The 23,261-nt window shown below is 51.8% G+C and overlaps 2 protein-coding genes across 3 annotated transcripts in view; one reads left to right on the forward strand and one right to left on the reverse strand.

The window, feature by feature from the left end:
* Positions 1-8,410, forward strand: part of st3gal2 (ST3 beta-galactoside alpha-2,3-sialyltransferase 2) — an 8,674-nt gene extending 264 nt beyond the window's left edge. Inside the window, exons 1-6 of the mRNA XM_036544365.1 lie at positions 1-132; positions 328-521; positions 3,216-3,395; positions 3,887-3,932; positions 4,038-4,157; positions 5,099-8,410. The exon at positions 1-132 is cut by the window's left edge and continues 264 nt beyond it. Of these exons, the coding sequence (XP_036400258.1) occupies positions 1-132; positions 328-521; positions 3,216-3,395; positions 3,887-3,932; positions 4,038-4,157; positions 5,099-5,272 (846 nt within the window). The 3' untranslated portion in view covers positions 5,273-8,410. The remainder of the gene's footprint in view (positions 133-327; positions 522-3,215; positions 3,396-3,886; positions 3,933-4,037; positions 4,158-5,098) is intronic.
* Positions 8,411-9,556: 1,146 nt separating this feature from the next.
* On the reverse strand, positions 9,557-22,468 carry LOC118788215 (alanine--tRNA ligase, cytoplasmic-like). Of its 2 annotated transcripts, none has more exons than XM_036544168.1 (21): positions 22,387-22,468; positions 20,364-20,518; positions 19,835-20,023; positions 19,579-19,724; positions 19,230-19,421; positions 18,899-19,043; positions 18,616-18,761; positions 18,116-18,224; positions 17,666-17,816; positions 17,455-17,579; positions 16,914-17,058; positions 16,512-16,690; positions 16,220-16,333; positions 15,916-16,122; positions 15,201-15,385; positions 15,007-15,115; positions 14,750-14,863; positions 14,387-14,506; positions 14,108-14,194; positions 12,070-12,183; positions 9,557-10,491 (listed from the first exon to the last, which is right to left on the reverse strand). In XM_036544168.1, exons 2-21 carry the CDS (start codon positions 20,505-20,507, stop codon positions 10,306-10,308), a joined length of 2,907 nt encoding a protein of 968 aa, XP_036400061.1. In that variant the 5' UTR covers positions 20,508-20,518; positions 22,387-22,468; the 3' UTR covers positions 9,557-10,305. The 2 variants fall into 2 exon arrangements, with proteins under 2 accessions (XP_036400061.1, XP_036400060.1); XM_036544167.1 differs by having other exon boundaries at positions 20,364-20,523.
* Positions 22,469-23,261: the final 793 nt, after the last annotated feature.

Consider the following 23,261-nt stretch of genomic DNA (forward strand, 5'->3'; position numbering starts at 1 on the left):
TGTGCTTGCCCGCGCTGCGTGGGCGACCCGGGCGTGTCCGAATGGTTTGATGAGAACTACGACCCCGACATCTCACCTGTGTGGACCCGGGACAATATCCAGCTCCCTTCTGATGTTTACTACTGGTGGGTGGTAAGTTAACCAAAATGTTTCCCTCTCTGTCCTCCTCCCCTTCCCCTCTCCCTATCCTTTAATCTCTCATCTTCTCTCACATTTCCCTTAAGTCTGCACATTGTAAGCATGGCCACATTCATGACATGACAGAGTGAGTCAGCGCATGTCTGTGGGAGGCTGTCTCTCTCAGTGTCTCGCTGTCGCCCCCTGCAGATGCTGCAGCCTCAGTTCAAGCCCCACAGCATACAGCAGGTGCTGAGCCGCCTCTTCCAGGTCATCCCTGGCCACTCCCCCTACGGCTCGTGGGACCCCGCCCGCTGCCAGCGCTGTGCTGTGGTGGGAAACTCGGGAAACCTGCGGGGGGCGGGCTACGGCCGGCTGATCGACGGCCACAGTTTCATCATGAGGTGAGAGGGTGCGGGGAGCCTGTGTGCATGTGTGTGCATGTGAGTGTGTGAGTGTGTGTGTGTGTGTGTGTGTATGTGTGTGAGCGTGCAAGTGTGTGTGTGCGTATGTGTGATTATGCAAGTGAGCGAGTGTGTGTGCGTGTGAGTGTGCGAGTGAGCGTGTGTGTGTGTGTGTGTGTGTGTGTGTGCGTGCGTATGTGTGATTATGCGAGTGTGTGTGAGTACAGTGTGACACAGTGGCTGCTGCAGGGAACACTCTCTTCAGTGAAAGTGTCTGAGAGATGAAAGTGAAGGAGAAAGAGAAAGAGGAGGGCTGAGATGAAAGTGTGTACAGCAGTGTCTCCCTCATCTGTCAGTCTTCAGTTAGAGAGGACGTGTGTGTGTGTGTGTGTGTGTGTGTGTGTGTGTGAGAGACAGAGAGAGGACGTGTGTGTGTGAGAGACAGAGAGAGGACGTGTGTGTGTGTGTGTGTGTGTGTGTGTGTGTGTGTGTGTGTGTGTTTGAGAGACAGAGAGAGGACGTGTGTGTGTGTGTGTGTGTGAGAGAGAGAGACAGAGAGAGGACGTGTGTGTGTGTGTGTGTGTGTGTGTGTGTGTGAGAGAGAGACAGAGAGAGGACGTGTGTGTGTGTGTGTGTGTGTGTGTGTGTGTGTGAGAGAGAGACAGAGAGAGGACGTGTGTGTGTGTGTGTGTGTGTGTGTGTGTGTGTGTGTGTGTGAGAGACAGAGAGAGGACATGTGTGTGTGTGTGTGTGTGTGTGTGTGTGTGTGTGTGAGAGAGACAGAGAGAGGACGTGTGTGTGTGTGTGTGTGTGAGAGAGACAGAGAGAGGACGTGTGTGTGTGTGTGTGTGTGTGTGAGAGAGACAGAGAGAGGATGTGTGTGTGTGTGTGTGTGTGTGTGTGTGTGAGAGAGACAGAGAGAGGACGTGTGTGTGTGTGTGTGTGTGAGAGAGAGAGAGAGAGGATGTGTGTGTGTGTGTGTGTGTGTGTGTGTGTGTGTGAGAGAGACAGAGAGAGGATGTGTGTGTGTGTGTGTGTGTGTGTGTGTGTGAGAGAGACAGAGAGAGGATGTGTGTGTGTGTGTGTGTGTGTGTGTGTGTGTGTGTGTGTGTGTGTGAGAGAGAGACAGAGAGAGGATGTGTGTGTGTGTGTGTGTGTGTGTGTGTGTGAGAGAGAGACAGAGAGAGGACGTGTGTGTGTGTGTGTGTGTGTGTGAGAGAGACAGAGAGAGGATGTGTGTGTGTGTGTGTGTGTGTGTGTGTGTGAGAGAGAGAGACAGAGAGAGGACGTGTGTGTGTGTGTGTGTGTGTGTGAGAGAGACAGAGAGAGGATGTGTGTGTGTGTGTGTGTGTGTGTGAGAGAGAGACAGAGAGAGGATGTGTGTGTGTGTGTGTGTGTGTGTGTGTGTGTGTGTGTGTGTGTGTGTGTGTGAGAGAGAGACAGAGAGAGGACGTGTGTGTGTGTGTGTGTGTGTGCGCTCTCACAGCTGAGAAGGGAGCAGTACAGTCTGCACTGAGAGACACGCAGGGAGGAGGGTGTGAAAGGAATTAGCACATGAGTCATCGGTGTCCCCAGCAGCCCCCCGCAGGGAGGGAACAGACCGGCTCCCGTGGCCTGGGGGGGGCGGGTGGCAGCACTGCACGGACCTCTCTTCACCACTGATGTGTGTTCTTCAGAGTCTGTGCAAGCAGGAACATGTGAGAGCAGCTTGTGTTTGTGTGAGAGGCTGAGGGAGTGTGTGTGTGTGAGCGAGAGAGAGAGAGAGGCAGAGGGAGTGTGTGTGTGTGTGTGTGTGAGAGAGAGACAGAGAGAGGACGTGTGTGTGTGTGTGTGTGTGTGTGTGTGTGTGTGTGTGTGTGTGTGTGTGTGTGTGTGTGAGAGAGAGACAGAGAGAGGACGTGTGTGTGTGTGTGTGTGTGTGTGTGTGTGTGTGTGTGTGTGTGTGTGTGAGAGAGAGACAGAGAGAGGACGTGTGTGTGTGTGTGTGTGTGTGTGTGTGTGTGTGTGTGTGTGTGTGAGAGAGAGACAGAGAGAGGACGTGTGTGTGTGTGTGTGTGTGTGTGTGTGTGTGTGTGTGAGAGAGAGAGATGGAGAGGGAGTGTGTGTGTAAGAGAGAGAGAGGGAGTGTGTGTGAGTGTGTGTGTGTGTGTGTGTGTGTGTGTGAGAGACAGAGAGAGGACGTGTGTGTGTGTGTGAGAGAGACAGAGAGAGGACGTGTGTGTGTGTGTGTGTGTGTGAGAGAGAGAGAGGGAGTGTGTGTGAGTGAGTGTGTGTGTGGGTGGGTGGGGTGGGCGGAGTGGGGTGAGGTGAGCTGGGGGTTGGGGTGGGGACAGATGTTGACGCACCCCCCACAGTGACGCCCCCCAGCAGGCTTACACACGGCTTTGTGTCTTAAGGAGATAAAGAAGAAACACAGCTCTGAAAGTAGATTACTGTAATAATGCCCTCAAACACTGAGCACAAAGTGCAGCTGTAACCTGCTGCAACACAACAACACACACTCACACACACATTCTCCCTCACCCCCCCTCTTACACGCAGATAGTGCATTTTGTATGTGTGTGTGAAAGAATGTGTGTGTGGTCGTGTGTGTGCACTGTGTGTGTATAGTGTGTGTGTGTACTGCAGAGAGTAGCTGCCTGTGATACAGTGCTCAGGGCTGTGTGGGTGAGACTCACCGTCTGCGTGTGTCAGGATCAACCTGGCTCCCACCGTGGGGTACGAGGACGACGCCGGCAGCCGCACCACCCACCACTTCATGTACCCCGAGAGCGCCAAGAACCTGGCTGCCAACGTCAGCTTCGTACTCGTGCCCTTCAAGACCCTGGACCTGCTGTGGATCACCAGCGCCCTGTCCACCGGCCAGATACGCTTGTGAGCACACACACCACACACACTATACACACTCACACACACACAATACACACTCACACTATCCACAAGCACACACTCATGCACTGACACATATACACACACTCACACACACACACACACACACACACACACACAATCATGCAGTGACACTCTATACACATACACACACACACACACACACACACACACACACACACACACACACACACTCACAGCACACACACACACTTATGTACATAGACACAACTACAGAGTGGGGATCAGCTAATCCAGGGCTAATCCTGAACCCCAAACTGTATGTGAGAAATCTCTTAACAGATCCAGGGTCAGGCCCTGGGGACAGAATCCATCTACACCCTGCTTTCAGCATAGGCTGCGAGCTTCACTTCTCAGCAGCAGATCAGAGCAGCTGATGAAGGTGCTTTAGCTCTGAGTGATGGCTCTTTCTCCCCCTCTCTCCCTCTCTCCCTCTCTCTGTCTCTCTCTCTCAGCACATACGCTCCAGTGAAGCAGTTCCTGCGTGTGGACAAGGATAAGGTATCCCTCCCTCTCCACTCAGTGCAAATGCCGTCTTATTCCCGCATATCTGAGATTTTCTGTGTTTAGCAGGGCTGTGATTGGTCATTTACATTCCTGTCCCAGGTCCAGATCTACAACCCCGCGTTCTTCAAGTACATCCATGACCGCTGGACCCAGCATCACGGCCGCTACCCCTCCACCGGCATGCTGGTGCTATTCTTCGCTCTGCACGTGTGTGACGAGGTGAGACTGCAGTCCTTCTCTCTCTCACACTCACACGTATGTATGTACAGACACAGACACTCACCCACACACACACAGACAGATACACACACAGACAGACACTCACCCACACACAGACACACACAGACAGACACACACACACACACACACAGACAGATACACACACAGACAGACACTCACCCACACACAGACACACACAGACAGACACACACACACACACACACACAGACAGATACACACACAGACAGACACTCTCCCACACACAGACACACACAGACAGACACACAGACAGACAGACAGACAGACACACACAGACACACACAGAGACACACAGAGACACACAGAGACACACAGAGACACACACACACACAGACAGATACACACACAGACAGACACTCACCCACACACAGACACACACAGACAGACACACAGACAGACAGACAGACAGACACACACACACACACACAGACACACACAGAGACACACAGAGACACACAGAGACACAGACATATACACACACACACACACAGATACACACACAGACAGACACACACACAGACAGACACACACACACACACAGACAGACACAGACACACACACACACACACAGACACACACACACACAAAGACACACACACACAGACAGACACACACACACATACACACACACACACACACACACAAAGACACACACACACAGACAGATACACACACAGACAGACACACACACACACACACAGACACACACAGACACACACAGAGACACACAGAGACACACAGACACACAGACATATACACACACACACACACACACACATACACACACACACACACAAAGACACACACACACACACACACACACACACACACAGACACACACACACACACACACACTCACCTTGTCTGCGCAGGTGAATGCATTCTTCCCTCCGTCTGCGCAGGTGAATGTATTTGGATTTGGGGCGGACAGCCGGGGGAATTGGCACCACTACTGGGAGCAGAACCGGTACTCTGGCGAGTTCCGCAAGACGGGTGTCCACGACGCCGACTTCGAGGCCCAGATCATAGACTCACTGGCCAAGGCTGGCAAGATCACAGTGTTCCCTGGGAAGTGAGGCAGGAAGAAAGGGCAGAAAACTACACTACCCAGCAGCACCCAGGCTCTGCTTGTGCATTCATGTGTATGTGCTGTTGGTGAACAGGATCCTCAAATGCTGAACCAGGATCAGATAATCACAACCCAAATCTTAACCCCCAGACATTTTGTGCAACAGATTGAAACTGGTTCGGGATCAGTGCTTGGGGCATTACCAACCCAAATACTCACCGAGCCTCTTATCTCTTCAGAGCTCTTCTGTGGGGGTGTTTGGGACATTCTACCTCCTGCAGTTATGATCAAGATTTTTGCTGGTGTGTCGGTAGCACCCCCTGCAGGCTGACAGTCCTCCCTGCAGAATCTGGACCCTAACCATCGGGAGATTCTCTCCAGGGAACAGGACAGGATGGCCATTTGCCAACCAAATCTACAGCCCACCCACCTTTGCTCCTTTACAGCCAATGAACAGTCAGCTAACCCAGGGGAGCGTGACCAACTGCGGGGATGTGGTGCTGAGTGCAGGACTCCGCCCCTCCCATGTGACAGGGTGATGTGGACTGGTCCAGGCTGTCCCGCTACACTGCAGCTGCTGTTCCTGCACCTCACAGGGACTGACAGTAGGGGGAGCCAGAGAATTTAGTTTACACACGCTATGACTGAAGGACTCTGCATCTGTCTTCTTCCCTCAGTCCACCACGTGATGCTGAGCTCTGAGCCCTACGGCAGCCTCCATTCCTGTTTAATCGGGTTTGTTTCAAATCCATCACGTGCCACACCTCTCCACTAGAGGTCAGAGGTCTTGTGACTGATAGCCCTGCTGAGTGGATGGCAGCCTCACCTGCCTGAGCCACAGTAGCCCTGCCTCCTTACAGGTCACATGGGGAAAGGTGAGGATGTCAGTCCCTGATTGGCTGCAGTATCTGATCCATTATTCTCGCACATAGCTGGAAGAACAAGTAATCACTACTGTGGTGAGCACTGATACCAGAATTTACAGACACACACACACATTCACACACACTCACACACAGCCTTACAGGCACATATTCACAGACATGATGAGACATTACTGTTTCACGGTTTCCAACACACACACTTCTCAGTGTAGATGTACTGTATGAGTCTAGAAGGTCTGTGAAGTTCTACAGGTTCCAAATGTGTGAAGTAATTTTCCTTGATGACATAAAATCGCATATGAAGCTCTGCCATTTCTGCCATCTTTACCCCTCAGAGTGTACTGAGGATCGCAGACAGCATCGAGCACACACACTGACCATGGACTGGGCTGCACTCAGATCAGTGTTATCCTCCTGTTGGCCAGCAGAGGGCGCTGCAGCTGCAGAACTCCAGCTGAGTGCATGCGTGTTTACTGCAGTGCTTTGTAAAGGCTGATGCAGATCAGGCCTGATGCTTTATGCCACGGCAGGTCACAGTGAGGCAGAGAGTCAGTGCTGGTGAAATCGCACCACTGTGCACACCTCCCCCCTCCCCTCGCAGCTCTGCCACTCTCTCTCGCTGCCACCTGTCCCGGCTCATCCATGGTCAGAGGCATCAGGGCAAGGCTGCTCACTCCAGTGTCTCTGTAACTTTGTAGGGAAGGAAGAATGGGCAGAAAGGCAGCTTGCAGTTTACATTTCGTTCGAGTATGAATGTATGCAGTCAGCTGTGTGTGTTAGAGACAGAGCGAGTGCTCGAGTGAGCGAGTGCTCGAGTGAGCGAGTGCTCGAGTGAGCGAGTGCTCGAGTGTTAAATTACTTGCTTTGACTTTCTGCAACTTTCATTTTCAGGTAGATCCCTTTCATACACAAAAAAACACAAATACACCCATGATCTGCAGATTTCCTCTGTAACACGCCCACAGAATTGTGCACACACACACACACACACACACACACACACACACACACACACACACACACAGAGTGCCTTGTCCCTGCTGGGTACTGATCGGACTTACAGTTGGCCCCAACTGCCTTTTCTCTACCACCCTCTCACACACACACACAGACACACTCACACACACTCACCCTGCGCTGTCCCAAGTGCGGAGCCCCCCATTAGCAGCTGTGGGATTTGGGGGTGTTTCGACAGTCTGTGTATCACCATGTGTAATGCATGTGTATGTTTGTGGCTAATGTATACTACATGAAAGACACTGAAGGGGTGGTCATATAGTAAAATATAACCTGGCAACCCCCCTTTCTTTCCAACCTCATCTTCCACCAGGGACAATGCAGGGTTCAGCAACACACACACACACACACACACACACACACACACACACACACACACACACGGGGCTTCACCATTATGGGTCCAAACAGGACACGCCCCCGCTCCACATCTCCTGCTGCCGCTGCTGCTGTTTCCCAGGGGGACTTCCCCCCACCCTGCCCCGCCCCGTCCCGGCCTTGGTCTAGGTCAGCCCCTCCCTCACCTGTTAGAGAGGGTTACCATGACAACGCTGTGCCTTTACATTAGTCATCATTGTGTTGCTACAGCCGCTTTCCTTTCAGCTGCAGGTCCCTGAGCCCAGAGAACGAGACGCGTTTAAAAACCTAAAACCTGGACCAGATCTCAGCCTCACAGCACACCTGAACCCTCCTTTTCTCACCCTCACAGCCAATTATCCACAGACAGCAAGATCTCAGCTGATCTCATCAACAAAATGTTACTTAAATATCTTTTTATAATCATATCTAGGAAAGCTCTTCTGCCACTCTGGCAGATGTAACTGTACACAACAAAAAATTGATGATGTGCAATATTTCACCAAAGAGTGTTACAGTCATTACGTTATCCTGATTACTATTACAGGGCCTCTGTCTCCCACTCCACTGACAAAGCAGGATGAAAATCCAAACCCAAATGTCTGAGGGTGCAGTTACAATGGATGGGGTGCTGACAGGGCAGGGGGTCGCCTGGGAATGCCACACCCCCTGATCCTATTGGTCCTGACAGGCATGGCCCTGAAATGGCAGTCCCTCAGTTCTGCCTTCCAAACTGTATCTACCAACCACAGGCTGTACATACTCACAGTGTTACTGCTCTCAGCACTCATCAGTATTAGAATTATCATTTTATCTGTACTTCTCCTTTTATAATCATGATTTCTCTGTGCAACAAAGGACTGTTTTTATCTTATGCTGTTGTAAAAATAAAGGCAAAATTGAATGGATGGGTACCTGTGGATTCTTCCTCTCTCTCACTTTCATGTGGCCCAGCTCACTACACGGCTGTTCTCACCTGCTGAAGAAGCCATTTTGCCGTCTTTGAGGTGCTGTAGGAAAGCCCACATCATGCCCCCTGGTGGCAGCACAGTGGTATAGTGGCCAGGGAACCGTGGAAACGCTGTTTCAATGGGAGAGCGAGGCTTCATGGACCCCACACAGGTGCAGCTATTGTATCACTGACTTACTGATTTCTATCAATCATTCTGTTTTGCTGTAGATGGTAACATTTTTTGATTGGCTCTTACTAACCAAGGATTGACATTGTAACTCCACCATAATGGGGTTTCTAAAAGCCTCCCTATCCCGATCACTGCCAGATTGAGCGCGCGCGCGCACACACACACACACACACACACACACACACACACACACACACACACACACAAAGCCATTCTGTAGGTTACAGGACATCCTGAATCTGGCCATTTTATAAAACACCAGCTTATTTTAACTACCTGGGTTCCACTGGCCACAGGCTTTCAGTGTGACCAACAGCAGCTCCCCCTCCCACACCAGCAGCTGGGGTTACTGGGGACCCACTCCATTCACTCACGCTCACACAGGATTACACCATTCATGCACGCACGCACACACACAGCCCATCTGGAACACACAGGAGAAAGTCACAGTACAGACAGCAAACTGCCTCCCACCCATTCCCCCATCCTCACTCTTCTGCCTCTCAATTTTCATACATGCACTCGTATACAGACAGACACACACACACGTTCACACACACACACACACACACGTTCACACACACACACACACACACACACACACACACACACGCACAGACAGACACACACACACACACACACACACACACACACACACACACACGCACAGACACAGATGTTCGCACGCGCGCACACACACACACACACGTATACAGACACACACACGTTCACTCACGCACACACACACACACACATACACGCACAGACACACACACGTTCGCGTGCACACACACACACACACACACACACTCGTACACGCACAGACACAACACATCCTTAAACACCATCAACCTGAAGCAAAGTGCACTGATGAAGACAGTAAGCCACAGCTGCATGTGACTGACAGCTTTATTCCAGGATTCAGACAGCAGCCCACAATAACAGGTCACAACGTCAGAACTACACACTCAGTGGCATTAAACCTCCCTCCACAGGGACACACAGGCGACTCCTTCCTGTTTCATTAGTTTGTTATTACAGTGATATTCTGCATTTGACACAACACAAGAATGAGAGCTATAGTACAGGGACCAGCGGCCTGTAGCTGCTGTGTTTGAGTGGCCGGATGCAAATGTCAGGAGGGCTGCAGACTCTCCACACCGTCACCAGCAGCACCGCCCCACCCCGCGGTCACAGGGCAGCTGTGGGTGGAGTGGGGGGACACACACATTGTCTTATTGTCCAGCAGGAAGTGACTTCATAAATGCAGACAGCAGCCCAGAGAGATTGGGGGGGGGGGGGTGGAAAGAGCTGCACAGCGATAAGTAAAACGCTTTGATCCCGCTCCCTCCCCTATTCTACACCACCCACCCCATACAGACGCAGCCAGAGGGGGGATGGGACAACAGATGTGAGAGGAGGATGACTGGACGAGGAGATGAATGGGGAAAAAAGCAGTTTATCTAAACATGCACTGCGGTTGTTCCCCTCCGAAGAGGGAGGGGGCACCAGCTGCTTCCCTTCCTATGAGATTAGTTAAAGTTCCTGTACAACGTCATGTCTGGAGTTGTTGTGGAGCTGGGACACGCCGGGGAGCAGGGACCTCCCTGGGCCCCTCCCGCCCTCCTGTTCTCTGAGAGTTAGTTCTGCACGTCACCCAGTTTGAGGCGGGCGAATTCGCTGGCCAGCTGCAGCGCCTCCTGCAGGCAGCTCGTGTTCCTGCCTGTCGCCTGGGCAGACATGTCTTTGCCACCTCCTTTCCCATCCAACAGGGGGCAGACTTCCTGAACCCACTCACTGGCTTTCAGACCCCGATTTGCCACTTCCTGTTGAAGGAGAAACCACAAGGGGGGCCGACAGTGAGGAGAGAACAGGACCGACGGGCCTTTTCCAAGCCGCCATATTGGAAAGCAACAGGGGGTAAAGTTACTGCCGGTCAACAACGGCTACCTTCGGCGAGGATGTGCGTTTCTCTGATGTTCTCCAGATCTTTGGCAAATCTGCTAAAATTCTCTCACAGGTTGCTGAAACGGTGGGTATATATTGCAAAACAAAACAATCCAAACTGGATTATGGATATAAACTGTTCCATGACCAGTATATCTTTAATTAGCTATGGAGAGATGGCTAACGTTAGATCAAGCCACGTAGCAGCTTGTAAATGCACTTCAATAAAGCTGTGTAATGAAATCATCCAATTGTTCATTGTCATAGCATATGTCATGATAGTTTAATATTCATTCATGTTTCTTGTGTGCATGTTCTCTTTGGTATAGTGTCCGACGTAGACGGTAGTGTCGTAATACGAGCACGGTGCTACAGGTCACTTAAAAAGAATGAGGAGCCACACAAACTGGAGGTGTAGTGAAGATAACATTGTTAAGGGGCAAAAGGAACAAGAGCGCAGAGTAAATTATTGTTTGCATCAGTCTGTTGAAGGAAATGCTTTGGCTAAAATAATATTGAAAAAACGCGCAACAAATGGCTATGTTTTGTCGACAAAATGATGTTGTACAGAGTTGCACCAATAATCGGCAAACAAACGCTACATACCATTTGCTTAGTGCCAAACGCCACTGATTTCATGCAGTACTAGATGATGATGATTGATAGATGACTTCTTCCTAGTAACAGTAACGACCTCTGTATGACCTGGGTGATTTTTTGCGCATCTTTCAGTGTTAATAACAAACACACCTTCCTTTATGGACTACACAAACAATACATTAAAGCAGCAGTAAGGAGTCTTAAACTAGCAAGCTAGCTAGGCACCGCATCTTTTTTAATTGATTAGACCAGTAGTTCTTGTAAACAGGTCCTCGCTGCAAAAGTGCATGCTACAAACAACTGTGTCATCACAGACGTTAAACAGCGGGCCTTCCTCTCTCTCGATGGCTTGAATCCATACTCTCTTGCGGTCCTCATCACTGGGAAATGTGTGAAAGCTTAAATGGGGCTGTGTTTGTTTGCTGTTTGTACACAAAGGTGCACAGCACCACTTCTTGCTTCTTGACTGTGCCATTGTCAATTCGCTAGTAGGGAAGATGGCTAACCGGAAGTAAAGACACCCCCTTGGCTCATACCGGAAAGCCGCCATGTTCACGTGAGAAAGGCGAATTTAGTAGTTAAAATGGTACATTGTAGCAGTGGCTGCAGTACTGCAACACTGTCCTTCTGCTTACGATGCATGTGTTTCGGCAACACAGACGGCTGCCTACAGAGCATAATGAACGAGAACTACAAATCAGAAAAACCAGAAACTGAACCAGTCTTATTCTTTTAACTGTATAACACAGGATGACTGCACCAGCTGAGTCTATTTAACAGCTATCATATACCACGGTAAGCTCGCGTACCCGGTTCACACACAGACACTCGCAGGCTGTGACCTGCAGGGGGCGTACCTGGGGCACCTGGCACAGACAGATGATCTTGCCCGCCTCGTTGTCTACAGTGAAGAGCATGGCGGCGGTCTGGGGGGAGTGAGTCTTCAGAAGCTTCAGAGACTCATTCAGAGCCTGCGGACACACAACAGCCACACAAGAGTCAGAGATACGGTCAGACAGACAGACAACGGGGTCAGACAGACAGACACACAGACAGGTCAGAGAGAAAGAGAGAGAAGGAGAGAGGGAGAAAGAGATCTTTTTCCCTTGAACAGTCATTAGGATGAGCTGCTAATGAAGCTTAGTATATGCTTCTGACTGCTGTACTAGAAGTCGCTCTGAACAAAAGCATCTGGTGAATCAATGTAATGTAATGACTGGCATTAAACAACCAACACTTAAGTATGCTTTGAAAAGCTACAGAAAACTAAACTATGATCAACATCCAAGGCCCAGGGAACTGAAGACAGAGATAAGTCAGAACGGTTGGGAACGCAAGAACAGAAAAGCACACAGGTGAACCCGACACAAAACCATGTAACTAAAAGTGACCAAAAGCCATCTCTCAGCAGACCCAGCTGAACTCTGTTACCTCCCAGCCTGACCGCTTTATTTAATCCACACATAACCTTCGGTCCATGAAAGCCTCAGAGCAGAGAGTCAGTTATACAGATTCAGTTACAGTGACAGTTACAGAGCAGAGACCAACTGTAACAAATTCAAAATGTTGCCATGGAGACCAGGCCTACAATACAGTGAAGGGAGAGTCATTAAAACCACACAGGCAACCTGTGGAGCCTTACTAACAGCACATCTACAACGCTGCTATACAACCGTGATTTGTTTTAAAAACCAGGAAACAAAAAACACAGCTTCATATTTCACACTTCGGACAGGCTGTGATCTACTGCAGCCAAATAAACGCACAACGACACAGACATCAACGATCAACACAATCACAACACAGTCTCAACGGCAGTCTTACTCCAGGGCATAGGAGGGGACAGCACTGCCACTCACGTATGTGGCATGAAATGTCTCACCACACCTGTTCGCCTATCTTTTGTTAAAGCCAGAAGAACTGGACTGGCAAGCAAGATAATTGGCTGAAAGAATCTCCAATAAGTGAGTTACTACATTACTGACTGAGCTACCAAGCCAGCATTAGTTCACGAGCTGGCTAGCGTGTTAGCTAACTAAAGTGTACACAAGCTTTATGCAAGTAGCTAATAAGTACGCTAGTGAGATAACTACCCCAAGAAAGAACGAGCAAGCTGGCTAGCAAGGTAACAATGCAGATAACCAACTCGCTGGCTAACTACTCAATATGCTAGTTAGCTAGCTATCAAACTAACTGGCTCAAAATGAAAACTAACTTGTAAACATATCCACAAAGAAGCACATGTATGTGTGCTCAAGATGATCTCAGGTTAAAAATCCCACTCCAGCCACCTGACCAAAGGTGGTAGCTCTGTGTTCCCTTTCTTAAAAACTGAGAGAACCTAAAATTTACAAATCCCACTCTGGCCAGGCAGTGTGGGATCAGCTCCACCCAGCAGCTGATAGACCGAGCCGCCAGCGTAAAGGGGAAACGTTGTGGCCAAGTGCGATCTCCATCAGGAAACGCAAGCCCTGAGAGGCAGGCAGCCGAAGCAGGGGAAGCCACAGCGGAGAGGAGGAGAAACCACGAGCTGCTCCAGGTGTTTACCCCAAACAGCCACCTCACACTGCACAACAAGCACTCAAACACCTTCAGTGACTGCCTTAATTTTTCTGTTGTGTCTGAAAATACACAATGGATCAGATTCCTTTTTGCTCTCCTTTCCCTGAAAGTATTTCCAAAGACAGTGAAACTTATTAGCTAGCAAGGAGGCTAATTCATGTGACGAGCAAGCTGACATTAGCCAGCCTAAGAGATTTTTTTAATGGCTCATCACACTACTTTGGCAACACAGCTCTGGTTTGTGCTACCAGCAAGGCAACATTCTGATCTGAAGCAGGGTGAGTGAGAGACAGGGAGACAGAAACTGTGATGGACAGGGAGAAGGGGAGGTACCTTGGCAGATGCTCCGCTCTCCATCTCCATGACAATCAGGGGCTGGTTGGGGTTGCTGTCAATCATCTGTTTTGTCTTCTCCAACACCTGAAGGAAGACGGAGTGAGGAGGAGTCACACAATCTGAGAACATTCGCAGTAAAAGTGCTCCACAGAGAGGCTGGCGGGGGTAACGCAGGGGTACCGCAGGGGTACCGCACGGATACCGCGCAGGGATACCGCGCACGGATACCGCGCACGGATACCGCGCACGGATACCGCGCAGACTGCCTCTCCTCACCCTCCTCTGCACGTCTGCCTTGCTGGCGCGGTCCAGGTCGTCCATCGTCTTCTTCAGAGTTTTCAGAGCCTCCCTCATCTCATCCTTCTGCCACTGAGAAATCACCGCCATGCCCAGAGTCTACAGAGGCACAGAGGCAGAGTCACACAAAACCCTCCTCACTCTGACACCCCCCAACTCACAGGCACACCCCTCCTGCTCTGAAACATACCCTTCCACTCCCAGACACCCCCCTCCACACACACTCACAGTCACACACCCCCCCCCCCCCCCACCCCCAATGTTGCTGTGACACACACACACACACACACACACACTGCACAATTGGTTCCATGCTTGGAATTGGTTCCATGCATTACAGACCTCTGTCATGTCAGCAATCTCCTTCTGCACATCCTTATTGGGGGCGGTCTGAGCCTTCACCTTCTCCCCCAGAGCAGAGAGGGCCTGCCTGAGAGAGTCTGCTTTCCTCTGGGCCTGAGAGAGGGGGGGAGGTGGGAAATAGTTGACACAAAGATATGAAGCTGCCAGAGATAAGAATGTGCTCTAAGTAGTATCTTAAAGTCAGCATCAGCGCCACCAACTCAAGTGCTCTTGCGAAACGCCCCTCCCCTTCTCACCTTCTGAGCCTCGGCCCCAGTTACCGCGACGATGCGGCGGATGCCCTTGGCGATGGCCTCCTCAGACACGATGACAAAGGGAGCAGCGTGGGAGGAGTTCTGCAGGTGACTGGAGGAAGAGGTCAGAGGTCAGAGCGTTTGTGGATGTGAGCTTAGGAACAGTGCAAGTGTAAGTATGCAGACCCGACACTCACGTTCCTCCACAGAACTCGATGGAGGTAAGCGACCCAGCGGCACCGTTTGGGTCAGCCAGCAGGTCCGGGACGGGAACTCCGATAGACACCACGCGCACCGGGTCAGGGTACGTCTCATCAAACACAGCTCGCAGGCCCTGAATCGCCTTCGCAGCGGCCAGCGGAGCCTCCATCGCGTACACCGGCTGGAGGGAGAGAGAGAGAGAGGGAGAGGGAGAGGGAGAGGGAGAGGGAGAGGGAGAGGGAGAGGGAGAGGGAGAGGGAGAGGGAGAGGGAGAGGGAGAGAGAGGGAGAGAGAGGGAGAGAGAGGGAGAGAGAGGGAGAGAGAGGGAGAGGGAGAGAGAGAGAGGGTAAAAGAGGGGAGGAAGAGGGGGAGGAAGGGTGGAAGGGATCAGGTAGAAGATGAGTAAAAAGGGAGGGGAAAGAAAAAGGGACGGAGAGTGAGATGAAGGCAGACTGGCACAGGAGGAGCTACACCTCAGACTACAACAGCTTGCACTCAAAAATAGAAGCGATGAGCTTCATTTTGATGGAAGACTAAAATCAAGACTACAGATCAAACAGCTCGAAAAAGCTCCTCAATCAAGGACCCAAGGTGGGGGAAACGTAACACACAACACAACAAGCTTTAGCAAGGAATGAGCAAATTAATGAGTGACTCCTGACAGGGGCCGGCACCCGGGCGTCGGCACCCGGGCGTCGGCGTGGCGCTGACCTTGGCGTCGCGGATCATGGCGCAGGCGATCTCCTCGGTCCGCCGCACCTCCCCGGTGCTCAGCGCGCCCTTGGCGGTGAAGTCGAAGCGCAGACGGTCAGGGGCCACCAGCGAGCCCCTCTGATCTGCCTCCCCCAGCGTCCCCCGCAGGGCGAAGTTCAGGATGTGAGTGGCGGTGTGGTTACTCATAATGGGCCGGCGCCGGGCCTGGGGGGGGGGGGGGGGGCAGCGGGTTAGCACTCTTTATGAACGGAACAGAAAGTCCTCAAAGAGGCAGGGTTAAAGGGAATGGGGAGGGGCCTACCTCATCAACGTGCAGCGTGACCCGGTCTCCGACCTTCAGTGTGCCGTACACCGTCCCCACATGTAGCACGTACCCGCCCCGCACCTGAGTATTCTTCACTGTGAACTCCATCCTCTGCCCACAGACACAAGCAACTGTACGGTCAATCAAATCTGGCTTGGTGCAGCAGAGATAACAGATTCTGTGTAATTACTGTAATAATCCTGAGTGAATGATATTGATCACAGCAAAGACAGCAGTGAGGCCAGCGTTTCCGCAGTGCTGCCCCCTGCTGGCGGCGGGCCTTGCTTACGTCCTCGGCGGTGTCCTCCTCTCTCAGCATGAAGCCCTCGTCGTAGGTCTGGCCGCCCTGCTCGGCGTAGAAGGACGTCTGGTCCAGCACCACCCCACACTCCTGCCCTGTCGTCACCTCATCCACGAACATACGCTCCCTCCTCAATGCCAGCACGGTCCCCACAGCCTGCTCGAACGCTGAGATGCGTGCACGCACACACTTAAAACACTGAGAGACACTGCACAGAGGGGCAGTCAGTGTGTGTATATCTACGTGCATCTGTGTGAACCTGACAGTATGTGTCTGTACATGACTGTGCGTACAGACCTGCGTCAGTTTGTGTGAGTCACTGACAGCATGTGTGTGTGTGTGTGTGCGCGCGCGCATGTACACACCACAGCGCGCCGGTAATGCTCTCACCGTAGCTGCCGTCGTTCTCGGAGGTGTAGCGGTATTTGGGGGAGTCGTCAGTGGCCGGGACGCCCTTGTTACGCAGCTCCTCGATGGCGTAGATATCCAGCATGATATGATCCTCCTCACCTGCACCCTTCCCCTGGGAGCGCACCTGCTCAACCCATCCATCAATCAATCCATCAATCAATCAAATCAACCAACCAATCAATGTAAACTCAGCTGGACCACACCTGCTCAGGTGAGACAGGAGGGATCAGCCCCTGTCCACTGAGTACACATTACACATGAAAGAAGCAGACAGCAATGATCTCCTACACTAACAATGTCTGACAGCGAAAAGGCCATTTTCAGAGCAGGTGCAGCGTAACCTCTGAGGGCTCCACTTATTTAAGCTCAATGTGTAAGAGCAGGGACTGCAGCGTCTCTCGGGTGTCAGAGCTGTGAGAAACAGGACCGTCCCCAGGAGCGGCAGCAGGCTGCCCACCCCTCTCCAAGACTGCACTGCAGCGCCCTCTCCTTCCCCCCTCTCTCCTCCCTCTTCCCACACCTGTGCAGCCTTCTTCTCCTCCTCGAAGCTGTCCATGTCCACTCCCAGGCCCCTCTCCTCGGCGATGAGGGCGGTCAGGTCCAGTGGGAAGCCGTAGGTGTCGTACAGCAGCCAGGCGGTGTCCCCTGCACGGGGACGAAGCGTGGTCACCAGGGAGGAACTGCAGACTCTACCCACCTTCTAACACCTGCACCTCCACACACCGCTGTACCTGGGATGGTCTGGCTGTCCCCAAGGCTCTGAATCTTCCTGTCCAGGATGCGACGCCCCCTGCTGAGGGTCTTGAGGAACTGCGCCTCCTCCTCGTTGATGATGTCCTTCACCATGTCAGGGTCCTTCTTCAGCTCAGGAAAGGCTTCACCCTGCAGAGATACGAGGTAAGCAGAAACAGAGAGTGTGAGGGTGGAAAGGAAGGAGGAGGGAGAGAAAGAAAGAGAGAGGAAGGAGGAGAGGAGAGAGAAAGAGTGTGAGGGTGGAAAAGAAGGAGGAGGGAGAGAAAGAAAGACAAAGAGGAAGGAGGAGAGGAGAGAGAAAGAGTGTGAGGGTGGAAAAGAAGGAGGAGGGAGAGAAAGAAAGACAGAGAGGAAGGAGGAGAGGAGAGAGAAAGAGTGTGAGGGTGGAAAGGAAGGAGGGAGAAGAGGAGAGGGAAAGCTGCTCTCACCAGCGACTCCACCACCACATCCACCAGGGAGGCGAAGAATCCTCTCTGAGCCCCCAGCTTCTCATGGGAGTACCTGACCGCACGACGCAGAATCCTCCTCAGAACATACCTGTACGCACACACACACACACACAGGTGAGAGCACTGAGACACACACACACACAGGTGAGAGCACTGAGACACACACACACACACACACACACAGGTGAGAGCACTGAGACACACACACACACACACACACACACACACACAGGTGAGAGCACTGAGACACACACACACACACACACACAGGTGAGAGCACTGAGACACACACACACACACACACACACAGGTGAGAGCACTGAGACACACATGCACACGCACACGCACACATGCACACACACTCACACACTCACACACATGCAGATATAAACACGCTAGCACGTATGCAAATACATGCACAGAAGTGAGGGCGCTGAAATACATGCACGCACACACACACACACAGACACACAGCTCACCCCCTGCCGGTGTTATCGGGCCGCCCCCCGTCGGACAGGGCGATGGTGATGGTGCGGGCGTGGTCAGCCAGGACACGGTACGCCATGTCGATGCCATCGCTGTCCTCCGCGCCAACCTTCCCTGAGTACGGCCGCGCTCCGGTACCCTGCGGGGGGAGAGAGAGTCAGACAGACAGTGTGAAATGAGTGACAGCCTTTCCTTTCTCTCTAACACTGGCACAGAAATACACAGCATCTTAGCCAAGGGCACGTTCAGACAGACAGACAGACACGTGGGACATGCCTTCTGGATGGCCTGGAAGTAGGGGATGAAGAGGTCGGTGTCGTAGTTGGACATCTTGTTCTGCAGGACAGACACCAGCCGCTCCAGGCCCATGCCAGTGTCAATGCTCTTCTTAGGCAGCGGCTTCAGCTCCGTCTCCGATTCCCTGGGGGGTACAGCGGGGTGTCACAGGGGTCTGGAGACCAGGGCCGCTCCTGCTGGTGTGCGTGTGCGTGTGTGTGCGTGTGTGTGTGCGCGTGTGTGTGCTCGTGTGTGTGTGCGCGTGTGTGTGAGAGAGCGCGTGTGCGCGTGTGTGTGAGAGAGCGCGTGTGTGAGAGAGCGCGTGCGTTACCTGTTGAACTGGATGAACACCAGGTTCCAGATCTCCAGCACGTTGGGGTCGTCCATGTTGACGAGGTGTGCAGCGTCACGGCCCCCGATGCGGTCGTAGTGGATCTCGCTGCAGGGGCCGCAGGGGCCTGTGTCCCCCATCTCCCAGAAGTTATCCTTCATGCTGCCGGGCAGAATGCGGCTCTCCTCCATACTGCAGAGAGGAGATGGGGAACGAGTCAAATTCAGAAGAGCACATCACCTCTCCTTCCCCAGTGAAGTCTGCATCTGTGGCTGACAGTTGTTAGGGCACGCTCACAGGGCACGCTCACAGGGCACGCTCACAGGGCACGCTCACAGGGCACGCTCACCCCAAATCCAGCCAGATCTGCTTGCACTCTAGGTCTGGCTCCAGCCCCGCCTCCTCATGCCCCCCGAAGTAGGTGACATACAGGCGCTCGATGGGGATCCCAAACTCTTTCGTCAGCAGCTCCAGAGCCATCTCACAGGCCAGGTGCTGCAGGAGGGAGAGAGAGTGTTGGAGGAGTGCATGCACACACACACTCACACACGCACAGATACACGCACACGCACACACACACACACACACAGCGACCCCAGCCTCACCTTAAAGTAGTCCCCGAAAGACCAGGACCCCAGCATCTCAAAGAAAGTATGGTGGTAGACGTCCTTGCCCACGTCGTCCAGGTCGTTGTGCTTGCCCCCAGCGCGGATGCACTTCTGAGTGTTCGCCGCACGCCGGAGGCGGGCCATGGGGTGGGCGGGGTCGATGGTGTTCAGGAAGATGGGCTTAAACTGGGGAGGGAAGGGGTGCGAGGAGGACTGACGTAAGTAACGGCAATTCCACAACATGCATCAAAGGTTTCATAATAACTCGATCTGACCTGTACTAAAAACCTTCTGCAAACAGATGAGAAAGTTATGAGACAGAGAAAGAGTGAGAGAGACAGAGGGAGCAAGAGAGAGAGGAGAAGGCGGCACCGCTGTTTACGGAACGAACATATGTCCTAAGGGACACCACACCATAATCACAGCTTTTGAGCTCAGGAAACGCATTGGAGGGAAAAGGCAAACATGAACCAGCATTGCCCTGACAACCGCTACCGTGACGGCGGTGGGTGATGCCATTGCGTACCTGGTTCATGCCGGCGTTGGCGAAGAGCAGGGTGGGGTCGTCCAGGGGGATGGTGGCGGAGGAGTGCACGTACTGGTGCTCGTGTCGCCGGAAGAAGTCAATGAACTTCTCCCGGATCTGGGCGGCGGTCAGGGAAGAGTCCATTCTGCGAGCTGCTGGACTGAGACACACAGAAGCAGGACTTTAACGGTCGGGTTTTCAAAGGGACGGTCAGAACTGACAGCTGGAGTCGGAAACTGATCATGACGTGGGTCATTAGTGTGACTTTTGCACGCAGTTATGCAAGTGTGAACTCTGCACGGAGTGAGGAGGTTAAAACCACCAGGCGTGACTCCGCAGCTAACAGGCAGCACAGATTTGCACGGGAGGTAAGGTAAGAATCTCTGCCTCAATCTGTGGCAGGAATCTTCAGGTGTGCCCTGCTGACCTGACACCTGCAGCCCCCCCCCGATTACACACGAATCCTGGTCAAACCTGCTGTTCTTCATGACAGTTCCATGGCCTCGCAGGATGGCAGTATTTACAGGGACGCTCATGGCCTGTGGGGAGGCTGCCACCGGGGTCCACACCAAGAAGAGAAAGTGCATAAGCACCAGAGGGCTTCCACAGGCAGGAGGGGGTCTCGGGGGGCCAGACCTGCTTCCCTCTTTATTTCCGCCTGGGCTCTGTGTTACTGAGACCCCTGGGTGATCCAGGAAGCCGACCAGCTGCGAGAGACCCGTGAGGAGGTCTGTAAAGTAGTAAACAGCCTGGCCCCGACCCTGACGACCACACCTCAAACTTAACAACCAGCCGCACGCCAGAGAGCAACACCTCAAATTAAGCCAGTGAGCCTGCACACAGCAATCCTCCAAACCAGGGTGGAAACTTACTGCCAGTGTTCACAACAGCAGCACTGCTGTCAGCGGGGGTCTGCTTTTAGCAGGCGCCACACAGCTCTTCTGGTCAGCACTTCAAGGAAATTACCCTTATAATACACTTTCTGTCATGAAGTCAGCATTTCTTTCACTGTGTTTGGGATTAAGATATTCAAATCACTTATATTTACCGTCATAAAATCCACTTCAGCCAGCGAGGTTTTTCTGATGTACCTGTGACTCAGGGCCGCAGGCTCACTTGCATGTGATGTCATTTCAGACGATCAGTCTTGCAAATATACGCTGGATGTACCGTTTTGCAGTCGACAGGTTTGTTTTAATTTAAAACATGCGTGTTAATTTCTACACAGTGTGAAACCATTCAATTGCAACATTCACAATGGCTAGAGATTCAAGACAAACCACTTAAGATCTTAAGCCGACAGTAAGATTTTATCTTGCAAAACTCAGAGACCGTGAGATGCACGCCTTGTGAGCGCCTCGCTGTCTAATAAACTATACCGAAGGTCTGGTTTATGACGGAACAGGAGATAAAATTTTAACATATTCGCAAAAGCGCTGCAGCAGCGGCTCCCGTACGGCTCAGAGAGCCACAGGGGACGCTGCTGCGATGCAGCGCCAAGGACTGACGAGCTGGCCAGCTACCAAGCGCTATTTCCACTCTGATCCACCTCGGCATTTAACAATAACTAAACTCACAAGCTTCAACCCATCTTAACAGCCATCTGTCAGATTGATTAACGAGGTCTCTGTCTTGCATTCAGATGCTAACATGCTATGTAGCAGCTAACCCGATGGCCTCGTTCCAGCTTTAGCCACCTGGCTATGATACAAACCGGCAAATTGTTGAAATTAAATATTTACTGACCATTGGCTAAACTGACTAAAACAATTACAACATATAAACAATCGTATCCATTCTCAAATAACCCTAAAAACACTGAACTTGCTGCGGGTAGACTGACGCGTCAGCGACACTGAACCCGCTGCAGTCGGTGCGGCTGTATCTATAATCACTTCCTTAACCCGCTCAGAGGCAAGCAGACAGGCAATGCGGTAAATGAGCAAAAGGACGGACAGCTGCACGCATAGCCTACATGATCCGTGCTTTACACACTGAAGGTTTATCGTGGTCAGATACTCACATTAATTCACCAAATCTCCGATTTCTCACACACCGCGCGGCGCACACTGCCTCTCACGCGGGCGAAACCACGCTATGCAAAGCGTTAGCCCCGCCCCCACAAACATCCCATTGGCTCATTCCTGAAAGGGTTTGAAAGTCTTCCTGTTTTATTGGCTGTATTATTTGTCAATCAGGCATTCGCCCCGCGACCTGGATATGCTTGCCGGTGAATCGCGGCTGATGCAATGAAAAAGCAACAAGTTGGTTCGGTACCTGCGCGGCCGCATTTCGGCGATGTTCACAGCACAGCACGGCGTGCAAGCAGCGCCAAACCGACCCAGATCTGTGTGTGTCAACCGCTTCCGCGTTTGTTAAATGTTTAGGGATTATCTGTTACGTGACATTATACTTGTCATTATTAAGACCAGGCTGCGACAGCTTTCTCCTTATTCCTGTATTTTCACTTAATTACACGCGAATATTAAAATCTGGCTTACCCAGTTCTGCAAATTTAGTACATTTTTTGACACACCTTTCTCTCTTTGATATAATGTATCAGTAGATTCAAACACTGGAAAGCACCCATTTTCAATTCCTAACAGTAACGTCGTAAAGTGTGTAGTTTCAGGCATTTGGCTCGTCTGTAGTCTTCCATATCACGTTCAAACAGAGAGATCGGCTTTGTGCATGCGTCCAGCATACTCATACAACACTGCGCTGCCTAGAAGTATGTTTTGCTCTTTTTATTAAATGAGCACATGAACAAATCATTTTTTACAATCCACCAGGGGCGGTTAAGTTTAAGACAGTAATGTTTTATTAACGCTTACAATATGGTTTTTAACTGACATGTCAGCAAGTATCTATATAAATCCTTCTAAATAAAAGGTAATA

Source organism: Megalops cyprinoides, chromosome 13 (genome assembly GCF_013368585.1).
Source record: "Megalops cyprinoides isolate fMegCyp1 chromosome 13, fMegCyp1.pri, whole genome shotgun sequence".
In the NCBI taxonomy this organism is placed as follows: Eukaryota; Metazoa; Chordata; class Actinopteri; order Elopiformes; family Megalopidae; genus Megalops; species Megalops cyprinoides.